Source organism: Oncorhynchus keta, chromosome 18, assembly GCF_023373465.1.
Source record: "Oncorhynchus keta strain PuntledgeMale-10-30-2019 chromosome 18, Oket_V2, whole genome shotgun sequence".
NCBI lineage: Eukaryota > Metazoa > Chordata > Actinopteri > Salmoniformes > Salmonidae > Oncorhynchus > Oncorhynchus keta.
This window is the reverse complement of record NC_068438.1, coordinates 28,625,147-28,638,612: the sequence shown is the minus strand read 5'-3', so window position 1 is coordinate 28,638,612 and position 13,466 is coordinate 28,625,147. Positions and strand designations below refer to the sequence as shown.

At 49.5% G+C, this 13,466-nt stretch overlaps 2 protein-coding genes across 13 annotated transcripts in view; both read right to left on the bottom strand.

Annotated features, from left to right (window-relative positions):
• The window catches only part of LOC127908721 (neurofibromin-like), a 72,376-nt gene that overhangs the window by 13,567 nt on the left and 45,343 nt on the right, over positions 1 to 13,466 (bottom strand). Inside the window, exon 1 of one of the 6 annotated variants that reach the window (XM_052467870.1) lies at positions 6,038 to 6,207. The exons of 4 other annotated variants lie outside the window; for them this stretch is intronic. The gene's annotated coding sequence lies outside the window, so the exon portion shown is untranslated. Of the gene's footprint in view, positions 1 to 5,428; positions 5,546 to 6,037; positions 6,208 to 13,466 lie in introns of those variants that run through there. One more of the 6 variants, XM_052467869.1, reaches the window with a different exon arrangement.
• The window catches only part of LOC127908704 (uncharacterized), a 47,681-nt gene that overhangs the window by 32,413 nt on the left and 1,802 nt on the right, over positions 1 to 13,466 (bottom strand). For 4 of the 7 annotated variants that reach the window (XM_052467807.1, XM_052467804.1, XM_052467805.1 and 1 more), the window contains 3 exons: positions 13,358 to 13,394; positions 12,837 to 13,120; positions 9,067 to 12,604 (listed from right to left, as the gene is read on the bottom strand). In XM_052467807.1, the coding sequence (XP_052323767.1) occupies positions 9,067 to 12,604; positions 12,837 to 13,120; positions 13,358 to 13,394 (3,859 nt within the window). Of the gene's footprint in view, positions 1 to 8,338; positions 8,530 to 8,792; positions 8,878 to 9,066; positions 12,605 to 12,836; positions 13,121 to 13,357; positions 13,395 to 13,466 lie in introns of those variants that run through there. The other 3 variants (XM_052467806.1, XM_052467810.1, XM_052467809.1) reach the window with 3 other exon arrangements.

Here is a 13,466-nt window from a genome sequence, read left to right as displayed (position 1 = left end):
TTAGCCAGCTAGCTAGCTGACTTATGTGGCTAGCTACCGTAGGTGAGAACGGGGATTGAAAATGCTTCGAGGGAATCCGAAAGTGAAGGTGGAGGTAGGGGACGATTATGGCCAAGGAGGTGCGTGTGAATGGACGTCGGGGCTCTGTCTGAGGAGATCGCCAGGGCGTCGGAGCGCAGAGGCCGCTTGAGGGAGGACGTTAGAGCGATGGCGGCTGAAGCGGGCATGAGTGCTTCGTCGACTGTATTTCGCGCGGATTCTGGTGGGCGGACCGAAGTGGTGACGTCGACGCGGCGTGACGAGGAATCTGGGGCTCAGGATGTAAACAAACATGGCGGCGCCCAGTTCCCGGCTGCGTCCGTATCCGTTAAGACCCCGAAGTATTCCGGTAAGGCGGATTGGGAAGCTTTTCATGCTCAGTTTGAACTGTTAGCTCATTTTAGGGGGTGGGTGGATGAGGAAAGGGCACTGCAGTTGGCTTTATGCCTCACGGATGAAGCTCTGGCCTGTTTGATATTGATTAGCCCCGAGGACAGGCATGATTATGGTGCTTTAGTGGGAGCACTGAGGAGGCGCTATGGACAGTGTGTACAGCCCGGGCTACTGCGCTCCGAACTGAGTAATAGACGCAGGCAGCCTGGAGAGCCTCTACGGGTGCTAGCTAATGACATTGAGAGCCTCTCTCGGCGGGCATATGCTCACATGCCCCCCTCCGTGCAGAGCGAGCTAGCACGGGACCAGTTCATACAGGCGCTCTCTCCTACGGAGCTGCGCATACAGACCCAGCTGGCTCATCCTGAGTCATTGCAGACAGCCTTGGAGATGGCTTTGGAGAGGGAGCTGGTGTGGGCTGGGGCTTCAGCTGGGGCTTTGGTGGGGGTGCAGGGACACACACCCTCTGTGCGAGCTGGGGGCAGAGCAGCCGGAGCCGGAAAAGCCTGCTTGGGTGGCCGAAATTACAAAACTCATTCGTGCTGTGTCGCTACAGGCGGAACGAAACACACGCCCTGGTCCCAGGGTCTGCTGGGGTTGTGGCCAGCCAGGCCATCTGCGCCGAGATTGCCCCATGTCCCCCAGAGCTCAGGGAAACGGCTCGGGGTCCGCATAGACCGGGTAGTGCGGACCCCTGGCTTTCTATCCCAACCACCATCATCTTCAGGAGGAGCCCACCGGCACAGACGGGAAGCAAGGCTCCACTTCCCCCAGAAGCAGACGAGGGCAAGCGGATGGAGCCTGTTGTTGTGGTGGGCCGGACCTGTGTTGGGGACTTTTGTCATGTCCCTGTCACTGTGGAGGGGGTGCCCTGCTCCGCCCTGGTGGACACTGGGTCCACAGTAACCCTGGTGAGGCCAGATATTGTGCCAGGTTGGACTCAGTGTGAGCCTACAACTGTGCAGCTCCGCACAGTCACAGGTGAGCTGGCACCCATGAAAGGGAAGGGAATAATGACTCTGACAGTAGGGGGCAGGACTGTGCATCATCCTGTGTGGGTGGCGGCTGTGCAGGACCCTTGTATCCTGGGGTTGGACTTTCTTAGGAGCACAGGCTGCCAGTTAGACCTAAATAGGGGCACACTGAGCTTCCAGGGAGGGACGGAAGTCACCATGGCCCCCCCTAATGTCACATTCACTCAACCCAACAAACCCTTTACTCCAACAGTCAAAGCAGCAGAGACTCATGGCTGTGCCCCCTCCCCCACAGCTCTGTGTGACTTTTCCCCAGTCCCCCTGTCACCTACGGCGGTGTGTTACATTCCCCCAGCTACCTCCATGACACAGCCCTCTGTGAGCCCGGGCCGCACCCCCCCAGCCCAGCTACCCCAGATGGGAGAGGAGAGGACACTGTCTGCAGTGAGGGAGATATGGGGGAGGAACTGTGTTGGTCTTGACCCCGAGCAGCAGGAATGGTTGTGGCGGTTGCTGTTTGAATTCAGAGACAGCTTTGCGTTGAGTGAGGAAGAGGTGGGTCAGACTCATCTGGTGCAGCATGAGATCGACACAGGTGATGCTCGACCCATCAAGATGCGTCCCCGCCGTTTCCCGCTGGCACGCCAGGAGGCGGCAGACAAGGCTGTGTTGGAGATGCAGCGGGCAGACTTCATTGAGCCCTCAGACAGCCCCTGTGCGGCGCCAGTCGTCATGGTTCCGAAGAAGGGGGGCAAGCTGAGGTTCTGTGCGGACTACAGGCGGCTGAATGAGGTAACCAGGAAGGACTCATACCCCATACCACGTATCGATGAGTCGCTGGACCTGGTTAGGGGTCCTCCTGATTCTCCTCACTAGACCTCCGCAGTGGCTACTGGCAGGTGCCCCTCTCCCCAGAGGCCAGAGCCAAAACTGCGTTCTCCACTAACAGAGGACACTGGCAGTTCAAGGTCCTGTGCTTTGGCCTGTGCAACGCTCCAGCTACTTTTGAGCGTTTGATGGACAGGGTGCTGGATGGCATCCCCCGACAGCAGTGTCTGGTATACCTCGATGACATCCTGGCCCATGGCAGCTCCTTCCAGTCAGCCCTGGGGGCGCTACGGCGTGTGCTGGAGAGGGTGGCTGCTGCAGGTCTGAAGCTCCACCCCGAGAAGTGCCACTTCATGAGGAGAGAGGTGTCCTTCTTGGGCCACCGAGTGGGGAAGGAGGGGATCAGCACCATGGAGGACAAGGTAGGGGCTGTCAGAGACTGGCCCACCCCCACCGACCAGCGTCAGCTGAAGAGCTTCCTGGGCCTGGCCTCGTACTACAGGAGGTTTGTACGGGGCTTCTCAAGCGTTGCTGCTCCACTGAACCGCCTGCTGCCGAAGGACAAGGCTTTCACTTGGACAGTGGAGTGTGAGGAGGCGTTCAACACCCTCAAACGTGCACTGATCGAGGCCCCGTGCTCGCCCCCTGACCTCACCTTGCCCTTTATCCTGGACACAGACGCGAGCAATGTGGGCATGGGTGGGGTGCTGGCCCAGGTGGGGCCAGAGGGGGAGAGAGTGGTGGCGTACTTCAGCAAAACATTTGACAAACATGAGCGCCGCTACTGTGTCACCCGGCGGGAGCTCTTGGCTGTTGTGGCTTCCGTCAAACACTTCAAGTACTACCTGGGTGGTCTGCCCTTTACTGTAAGGACTGACCACTCTGCTCTCCAGTGGCTCATGTCTTTCAGAGAGCCAGAGGGGCAGGTGGCACGCTGGTTGGAGGAGCTTCAGCCGTATGACTTCACGGTGGTGCACAGGGCAGGGGCACGCCACTCCAACGCCGACGCCATGTCCCGTCGGCCCTGTACTGCAGACGGCTGCCGCCACTGTGAACGGAGAGAGGGACGGGAGAGAGAGCTGCGGGCAGAGGAGGGTGTCTGTGCCACAGTGTGTCGGGCGAGCGGGCCTGTCTGCTGTGAGCTGCAGACTGTCGACTTGGCTGAATGGCGGCAGCAGCAGGGACGGGACACAGACCTACAGCCAGTGCTACAGTGGGTAGAGGCGCAGGTGAGGCCACCATGGGAAGAGGTGACAGCGCTCTCACTCGCGACCAAAGGGTTGTGGTCGAAGTTTGAGAGACTGCGGCTGGCTGATGGCGTGCTACAGCGGGCATGGAAGGAGTCAGCTACGGGAGAGGAGAGGTGGCAGGTGGTGGTCCCAAAAGCATTGCGGGAGGCTGTGCTCCAGAGTACTCATGGGGGGTGGGGACTGGACACTTTGGGGTCACAAAACACTGCGCCGTCTCCGTCAGGGCTTCTACTGGGGGCAGCATAAGAGGGATGTGGAGGACTTTTGTCGCCGCTGTGACAACTGCACAGCGAGAAAGGGCCCCCAGGCCGCTCTCATGCTCAGCTCCAACAGTTCCCAGTGGGGGCTCCCATGGAGAGGGTGGGAGTGGATGTAGTTGGGCCGTTCCCCACCACAGACAGTGGAAACCGCTGGGTGCTCACGGCCATGGACTATTTCACAAAATGGCCCGAGGCCTATGCTCTGCCTGACCAGGAGGCAGAGACCATCGTCGACGCCCTGACAGCGGGGATGTTCAGCAGGTTTGGAGCTGCAGAGTCCATCCACAGCGACCAAGGCAGAAACTTTGAGTCCCGTGTGTTCGCCACCATGTGTGAGAGGCTGGGTATGCACAAGACCCGCACTACTCCTCTCCATCCTCAAAGTGATGGCCTTGTGGAGCGCTTCAACAAAACGCTTGGACAGCAGCTGGCCATCGTCTCTTCCAAACACCAGCGTGACTGGGACAAGCACCTGCCTATGGTCCTCATGGCATGCCGCTCCGCTGTCCAAGACTCCACTTCCTGCACGCCTGCCCTCCTCATGCTGGGGAGAGAGATCCGCACCCCTGCGGAGATGGCGTTTGGTCGGCCCCTGGATAGCCCTCATGTTCCTCCGGGGCCGGAGTATGCCCGGAGACTCCAGGACCGCCTGGAGACAGCCCACACCTTCGCCAGAGAGCAGCTGGTGAATGCAGGTGTGAGGCAGAAAAGGAACTATGACGTGCACACCCGGGGAAGGCACTTTGTGGCTGGGGAGCTGGTCTGGGTCTACAGCCCCCTAAGGAAAAAAAGGCAGATGCCCCAAGTTGGACAGTCACTGGGTGGGACCCTGCAGTGTCCTGGAGAGGGTAGGGAGGTTGTGTACCGGGTGCAGCTTCCTCCCAGGGGAGAAAGGTGGCACTGCACCGGGACAGGTTAGCCCCATACAGAGGGGCCTCTTCTCCCCAAACCCCAGGAACCCCCACAATTCCCCTCTCTGGCAATGACATTCTCCAGGCACCCACCCTCAGGTGCCGCAGACAAGGCTCCAGACAGCCCACTCCCCTGTCTCCCCCTGTGTCACCGCGTGGTTCCCCAGAGCCACGGACTGTATTACCCGTTCCCGCTTCCTTGTCCCCCATATCCCTGCCTTCATCCCCTGGTTCCCAGAGGGGCACTCTGCGACCATCACGGCCACGCAGGCAAAGGAGACCTCCGGGTCGCTTCAGAGACTTTGTTTGTTCCCTCGGGGACGAGGGACTTTGTGGTGGGGGGGCTGTGTAGCGACCCGCACAGACAGCTGTGTGTTATGTGTTAGGCTAGGAGGTGGTTGTGTTGTACTGACCAGTACCCGGTGTTCGCAGGGTCCGACATGTCAATCAACCTGCTATCTGCCAATCACGGGAATGCCTGGAATGTTCTGATGCCGGGCATCCTGGTGGTTGGCGGAGTGGCGTGGAGGGGGGTTGGGCAGGGGGGTGGAGCATTGGAAGTTAAGACCAGGTTCAGCTTTTTGTTCTCTCTCTCTTACGTCTGGACTTCACAAGAGAAGGTCACGTTTGGCTTGTGGGTTATCTGTCAAACAGTAGCCTGTGTAAAGTTGGTTTAATAAACCGTCAATGTGCAAACTCAAGCCTCTGTCTGGACAATTGTTCATCTATGATCTAGTCAGGTCATTACATTATTATTGAGCGTTTAACGTTACCTCAGAGCAGAAACATGGTCAGGTTGAAAATCCAGATTCCTCAGACAGCAACATGAATGTTGGCTGACAGCATGCAACCAGTATGTTCTTCATTTTTTCCCCACATGTGACAGACCTTGCATTTGAATCAGTGCATGTTGGAGTCACACCTCTCATTTGTTTACAGTTAGCAAGGTAGCTAAATTATAGGACTTCCTAGCTGGTACAATAGGGACATCTTTTCCCCAATTGTCTAGGAAGAATTAGCCAATATTAGACGTAGTGTGCAAATACTCCGAGTTAGCTACACCAACACCCAATATATATGCAACATTAAAATGCATGTTTAGTTGGCTAGCTAGCTACATGGGTAGCTTACTAGTTAGGTAGCTAAAAGTAACTTGCACTTTTGGTACACATCATCCGAACACAGATATACAAATATTTGTCCTAACGTAGTTACTATCAATAGCTACCTAGCTAGAAAGCAGTCTAGCATGCACTTCACAGTGACATAAATACAATTAGCTATCTACCTGTACAAGCCCTCAACAAAAGATTCACTGCTTGCAGTTGCAACTAGCTAACTACTCCCACTTCGAACTCATATAACTAACACTATAATATTACCTGCTCGTCGAATCTGTTTATTTTTTTATTTAATTTATTTTATTTCACCTTTATTTAACCAGGTAGGCTAGTTGAGAACAAGTTCTCATTTGCAACTGCGACCTGGCCAAGATAAAGCATAGCAGTGTGAACAGACAACACAGAGTTACACATGGAGTAAACAATTAACAAGTCAATAACACAGTAGAGAAAAAAGGGAGTCTATATACATTGTGTGCAAAAGGCATGAGGAGGTAGGCGAATAATTACAATTTTGCAGATTAACACTGGAGTGATAAATGATCAGATGGTCATGTACAGGTAGAGATATTGGTGTGCAAAAGAGCAGAAAAGTAAATAAATAAAAACAGTATGGGGATGAGGTAGGTAAAAATGGATGGGCTATTTACCGATAGACTATGTACAGCTGCAGCGATCGGTTAGCTGCTCAGATAGCAGATGTTTGAAGTTGGTGAGGGAGATAAAAGTCTCCAACTTCAGCGATTTTTGCAATTCGTTCCAGTCACAGGCAGCAGAGAACTGGAACGAAAGGCGGCCAAATGAGGTGTTGGCTTTAGGGATGATCAGTGAGATACACCTGCTGGAGCGCGTGCTACGGATGGGTGTTGCCATCGTGACCAGTGAACTGACATAAGGCGGAGCTTTACCTAGCATGGACTTGTAGATGACCTGGAGCCAGTGGGTCTGGCGACGAATATGTAGCGAGGGCCAGCCGACTAGAGCATACAAGTCGCAGTGGTGGGTGGTATAAGGTGCTTTAGTGACAAAACGGATGGCACTGTGATAAACTGCATCCAGTTTGCTGAGTAGAGTGTTGGAAGCAATTTTGTAGATGACATCGCCGAAGTCGAGGATCGGTAGGATAGTCAGTTTTACTAGAGTAAGTTTGGAGGCGTGAGTGAAGGAGGCTTTGTTGCGGAATAGAAAGCCGACTCTTGATTTGATTTTCGATTGGAGATGTTTGATATGAGTCTGGAAGGAGAGTTTACAGTCTAGCCAGACACCTAGGTACTTATACATGTCCACATATTCAAGGTCGGAACCATTCAGGGTGGTGATGCTGGTCAGGCGTGCGGGTGCAGGCTGCGAACGGTTGAAAAGCATGCATTTGGTTTTACTAGCGTTTAAGAGCAGTTATCACCGCCTGAACCCATTCCACTGGTTTACGTGCCGCCATGGCCGTGCGGATGGAAACCGCGATTGACTGCTTGCAATTCCAAGACGAATGTGGACGTTCGTGGCGATGTTAGGCCTGAAATAAGTCCCAAACCCGGCGTCTGAAGATGACAGTACGGCTTGGTTATTGTTCCCTTTGAGCAAGCTTTACCATGCCGCCATGACACACCACCGTAAGTCTTCCCAGTGAAACCGATGGGGATAGGAGATTGCAGAGCAAAGATACATGTGCGTCGCTTGTTGATGTCGATGGTAAAAGCTAAGAGGATACACACAAACATTGACCATATAATGTAATGTTGTTACATGTAACTAACTAGCTTGACTTGCCACCGTGTGAAACATGTATGCTACCATATGTTACTAAAAAGAGCAAACAATATTATAAAATGTAATCCAGGAGTTTATGTTTGAATTCTGGTTCTCTCACAACACAAGTCACTCAGAAAAGCATCTGTAGGCAGAAGCATGCTACATGTACATTTGGCATTTGAAAAAAAATACAGCTGTGCTTTGCTACCGAATGCAAAATGTATCTGTATCATAAAAGTGTAGTGCAATATTCCCTTTTTTGCCACACACATACTCTCTCTCACTAGGGACAAATGTTTTGGCTACTTGTCCAGAGAGGTTTGAGCTTTAGAAATGGATCTGCAGCAAAAGTAGACATTTACTGCCATCTACAGGTCAAAGGTCAGACTAGCATTCAGTCAAATGTAAACATGGGCGATCCACAGAAATTGGAAATGTGTGTTTCTGTTTGAGAAGTTAAACCAGTTAATTCCCTTATAACTGAGTGTCCTGCATCATGTATTATTTTATTGGTTGTAAATTAAATACGGTTTATTTTACAGTACATGTATTTTACACTGAATCATTGATATCTGGTTGAATGTTGGTTGTGGGACATATCTGAAGTACTATGTGTGTGTGTTCAATGAATCACACTGTGTGTGTGTGGGGGGGGAGGGGGGGTGCATGTTCTATACATTAATCAGGACAACATTACTTTGTTTAACCTACACCGTGACTATGACTGCATAATAAACTAAACTAAATATACTATGTAATTTTTAATCAAATGTGTTAACAGGGCAAAACACGAAAGAAGACAAAGGTCACCAATTCAATGCAAATATTACTGTATTAAAGGAAATTGTTGTATTAAGCTTGCTTTGAAAACCGTTTGAATGGCTTGGATAGGCCTATGGAGATGGTGGAAAACATCCTGATTAGAAGGGGACGTTTGCGAGGCTTCTCCTGTTGAGAGGTGGAGGGAAGACCCTCTGGGAGTCCAAATGTGGCAGGATGTGCCACTATGTTGGGTGACACAAGAGAGAGAGTTGACATGCACTTTCATTTAGAAATGATGTTATATTGTATTCTTAGTTTCAACTCATTATTACTTTCACAAATAAATGAGAACCAGAATCTTGAGATTTGGAAACTATAAATAATTTTACATAAGAGATTACTATCGATAATATATAATGTACTGTATATAGGGTTTCATATTTTTGCAATAGCAGCTTTATACACCAATATTTCAAACAGTAAATGTCCTGCTGTATGGACTTACACATGATATCTTCAGCAGTAGTCTGGTCTTGAGATACAGAATGGCGGGAATTCTTCTTGGAATCCTTGTTTCCCATCATGAATGGCTAAAACAAAAACATGTCAAAACAACTGTCACAGCAGAACAATCTCACGGTAATAACGATCACATCTTACACACCAGCAAAACAAGATTTATAAATGGTTTTGGAATTAATGGATGGTTTTACATTTTCTCTAAATAACATTGTTTACTCACATTGACACAATTGTTAACTTAAATAAGTGTGATGTACCTTTAAGTCGAATTTCAGTCTGGCAAGCCTTTGTAGGAAAGACAGCTTCCCTCTGGTAGCCTTCACATCTTCAGCCATGAGAAGAGCTTCTGGCCTGGTGGCTTCGAAAGATGTTCTTGAGGCTGCTCTTGATGCCTCGTTACAACTGTGGAGAAGCTCCTTGCTCAATGACTTCACAAGAATCCTATTGAATGTGGAGTCCTGAGTCGACACGGCCAGTTGGAGTATTTTCTCTGAGCCAAACTCCTTCAACAGATGTTTGTAGACGGTGCTGTATACTTTGTGACTCTTCAGGTTCTTGGGATAAGCTTGGGTCTCAGAGCAGCCTGACCATGCACAGAAGGCAGCTATAACTTTTGGAATCAGGTCTTGTGACGTGCGTGTGACGTCAGTTGGGTACAGATCCGTTTGGGTTTGGATTTTTGACAGAAGTCTCACCACTAACATGCTGATGAGGCCGGTGAAGTCATCATCACCGACTAAGTTGTCAGTGGATGGGGTTGAAAGCGAGGCAACATCCGGGCTGGTTGAATTCTGATCACAAACAATGCTCTGAGGTACACCGAAACAACTGATGGTATCCCTTTCCTCAGCATCTATGTTGGCCGCAGCATTGGAGGTCCCACTTGTTGTCATGCTGATGGCGGAGAAAGATGGCAGAGGGTAGGACTTACCACTCAGTAGACTGCCTATATCAGTTACAGTTCCGGTTGGAGATGACCCTCTGCTTTGTGCATCAGAAACCACAGAGTCCATGACCTGGCTTACCATTACTTTGGTAAACAGGCTGACTGTGTCACTAAATGCTGATGTAGAAAAAGAACATGAAATCCTATCTTCAGATACGCTAGCCGGCACACTAACTCCCTGAGCCAAACTCATTGAAGCTGTAGAGGGCACAAGGCTAGGAAGCAAGAGGCGCTTCACAGACTCCTCTGCAAAAAGCTGAACCAGCTTGTAAGCTGTGGGCTTCCCCACCGTCTTGTCATTCCTCTTCAGCTCAGTAAGGACTGTATCGGATGCACTCTTTCCAGCCGCCACTGTCAGAACCAGAGGGGTCAAGTTGCTCTCAGAAATGATGCGGTTGACTTGGTGAGTAAGATCACGTGAGAGAGCACCAATCCTACCCTGAGATATGAGCTCCTCCAGTCTTGCTATTACAGCTGTTAGATCAGGGTGGAATGCAACCTCCCCTTCTTCCTCTGGATGTACCTCCTTTATGATGGTATCCACTATTGCAGACATGCTTTCCCTGGCATCACACACCAATGTTTTTGGCTTAGTAGATTTGCCCATGTCGATGACTGAGCATCTCACAATGGGCTGAGTAATACTCTCTGGTAAATCAGAAGAGATGGGAGTGCCAGGGAGTGAAAATTCCCACTCTGACTTCTTTGATCTGGCAGATGAGGATGACAACGAGGAGGAAGAACGCTGTGGCGCTTGATAGATCAGTTCCTCACCACATTCACTGCTTACCCTTTCAACATCCTTCAGCATCATTCCAACCACATTCTCTATTTGTGAAAGCGCAGTCACCGTTTGGTCAGATTTTGACAGCTCTTTCTGAATTGAAACCAGAATATGGCTGAGGCTCTTTTTGGCTTGAGCCGTTGTTGCTTTGACTTGATTTTGCCATGTAAAATAATTCCTCATCTTTGTCTTCACATTGTGGTAAATAGTCTTTGCAGTTGTCCAGATCTTCTTCTCAGATACTTCCAAACCAGACTGTGAGCCTTTGGGTGTGGCCTCAGTGTACTCTGAGGTTTTCTCATCACTCTGTTGAAGCATAGAGTCTGCCTGCCATAGAGTAGTAGAAGACTCTGTGGGTGGGAAAAGGCTCTTCATGTCATTTCTAATTGATCCAACGATTTCAAAAGCAGTTATATCTGTATGCCTTAAGGAAATTGTTGATTTTTCTGGCAACATCTGAGAATCTGTCTGGCTGGAACTGACTTTGTTGGGAAAGCTACTGACTGATTTGAGCAGTATTTTTCGCACTTCGTTGGTAGCGTTCATCTGGAACTCCTCACTGGAGAGTTTCTCAATGACTGAGGCTGGAGTATCTCTTAATCCTTCCAACCATGAAGAACCAGACACAGGCATGTCTTCTAGATAAGACATGACACTGTCCAAAAAGCCACAGACTTCAAGGGAGTTGTAAGATGAACCCTCTGCAACAGATGATGTGCATTCCAAATCTGCCACCTCTGACCTATACATGGTCACAATCTGGGACAAGACCTCTTTGGTGCAGGGCACCATGTTGGAATCACAGAGAGACAGTAATGGTTGAGAGTTCTCACTTTGGCATTTACGGAGAGAACCAAGTCCTGTTGAGTTGACCACTTGCAGTATTGCCTCACTCTTACTGGTTTCAGGTTGCTCTGGTGTTTTTTCTCCTAAAGTGTCAGTTGAATCACATCCATCAGATAAAGAAGATGAACTACGTTCTGATATAGGGGATTCACTCATACATGGGGAAGGCAAGCTCAGGATTGAAAGAGGCAGATCACTGGAGTCAGTATGCTCCAGAAGCACAGCACTGGAGTCAGCTTTTTCCATAAGTTCTTCCCCTTGGACTGAAGCTCCACCCATTCTGAGGAACAATGTCTCCAGCTTTGCCTGAAGTCTCTCGCAGAGTCTACGAGCTGCATGGAAGGGTTTCCGCTTTGTCGTACAGTGTCCCACTTGGGTATCTCTCTGGGTGCTTGTTGGCTGATCTAATTCAGCATACTGCACAATGTCCTTGACATCTTCAACAAAGTTATCAATTATTTTTGATGCCTCAGATTCTACTTTGGTCTGTATGAGCTCAGTGGCCGCAGAATCAAGGATCCTGTCAGATGGGCGAGATGCATTCATCAAGCTTGGAGTGGTACTAAACGAATGAGAAGGTTGAACCATACCAGAGATATCGCTCATTAACCTTCTCACAAGAATTTCACTCACAGCCTTTGAGGCTTTGGTCTTGAACTTCACACTAAACAGAGTGCCAAGATTTTGCATCATTGCTTTGCAAGATGTACATATTATGTTCAGCTCCTCTGGAACAGGAGAGTCTTCAACATCCAGGTGCTCCACTACAAGGTCACTGCCAGATGCCAACATTTTAACTTTCACAGCCACTTCTCGAAAAACCTTAGCCAATTCCGGATCTTCTTTTTCCAATTCACCCACCATCTCTGCAATAACAGTCATCACCTCTTCTGTTGCAGGTGGAATGCATGACTCTAATACAGAGGTGAAGCTCTGGTCCTCTGGAGTGGCGTGATCATCAAAACATTTCTGGACCATGTTGACCATTTGTTCAGCGGCCTGGTTACCAGAAGAAATAGGGGAGGACTGCCCTGAAATGGCTCTGCTGATGGTCGCAGAGAGGGCAGAGTTAAGCTGTTCGACCACCACCTTGATAAGACCAACAGTCAGCTCAGGTGGGCAAGAGGACAGGATATTATGATCAGACAGTTGCTCCTGGACACTTTTGATGATTCTGTCCTCTGTCATTCCCAGGTGGACTTTCACTGAGGTCTGGGAACTTTAAAACGAACAAGCAAAGCATGATAATTCCTGTCTTAACTTGGCAAATCGGTCAAGCGTTGTAATTTTAGTATTCTAAATATCTACATGTCCTTTTGATCGCTTTACATGCTCATTAAGGCTGATACATTACATGTTGTACTACATCAGATAGAGTAAATTGCATTGGCTAACACTGGGATAGATGATCTTGGTGAAATCCATACATGAAAACCTTAAGGGGAACATACCTCTTAGAAGAGGGTGTTAGGGACCTAAGATGTTGAGCCCCTGTGCCGCCCTTATACATTTTCTTCGCCAGATATCTAACTTCCTGGATGAGCTCCAGTCTTTCCTGATCAAAGGCAGCAAAGGATCTTGCACTGCCACCCCTCTTGGGTGAGTCAGTGTCGTCGTCAGCAAAGTCCTTTACCCCAAGTACGCGGGCCAGGGCTGGCAGCAGGATCTGCAGGGTGGTCTGTGTGATGAAGGTTACAATTGTCTTGCACAATTTGGCAAGCTGTTCCTTCGTCATCTGTTTTGAACAAACAGAACAAAAACAGTCTTTTCAATGGAACTGTGATGTCAAGTATTCTAGATCGAACAGAATGCATTTGATCAACATTGTTATTCTTGTCTGTGACTGAATTCAAAGTTTGATGAAGTCTGACAGAGAAATGAACATGAATAACAGAATATGACTTGATGGCTAATCTCTGAATTCAACAGATCATTGACACATCAAAGGTCAAAGGCAAGTAGGGAAACTTACAGGGTTTTTTAGTCCTTTGTAGATCACTTGCCACTGCCTAGAACATTTAAAATAAGTGTTTTAGTTAGTGTTTAGTTCCCACTGCACAATATTTCATAAATGTTGAACA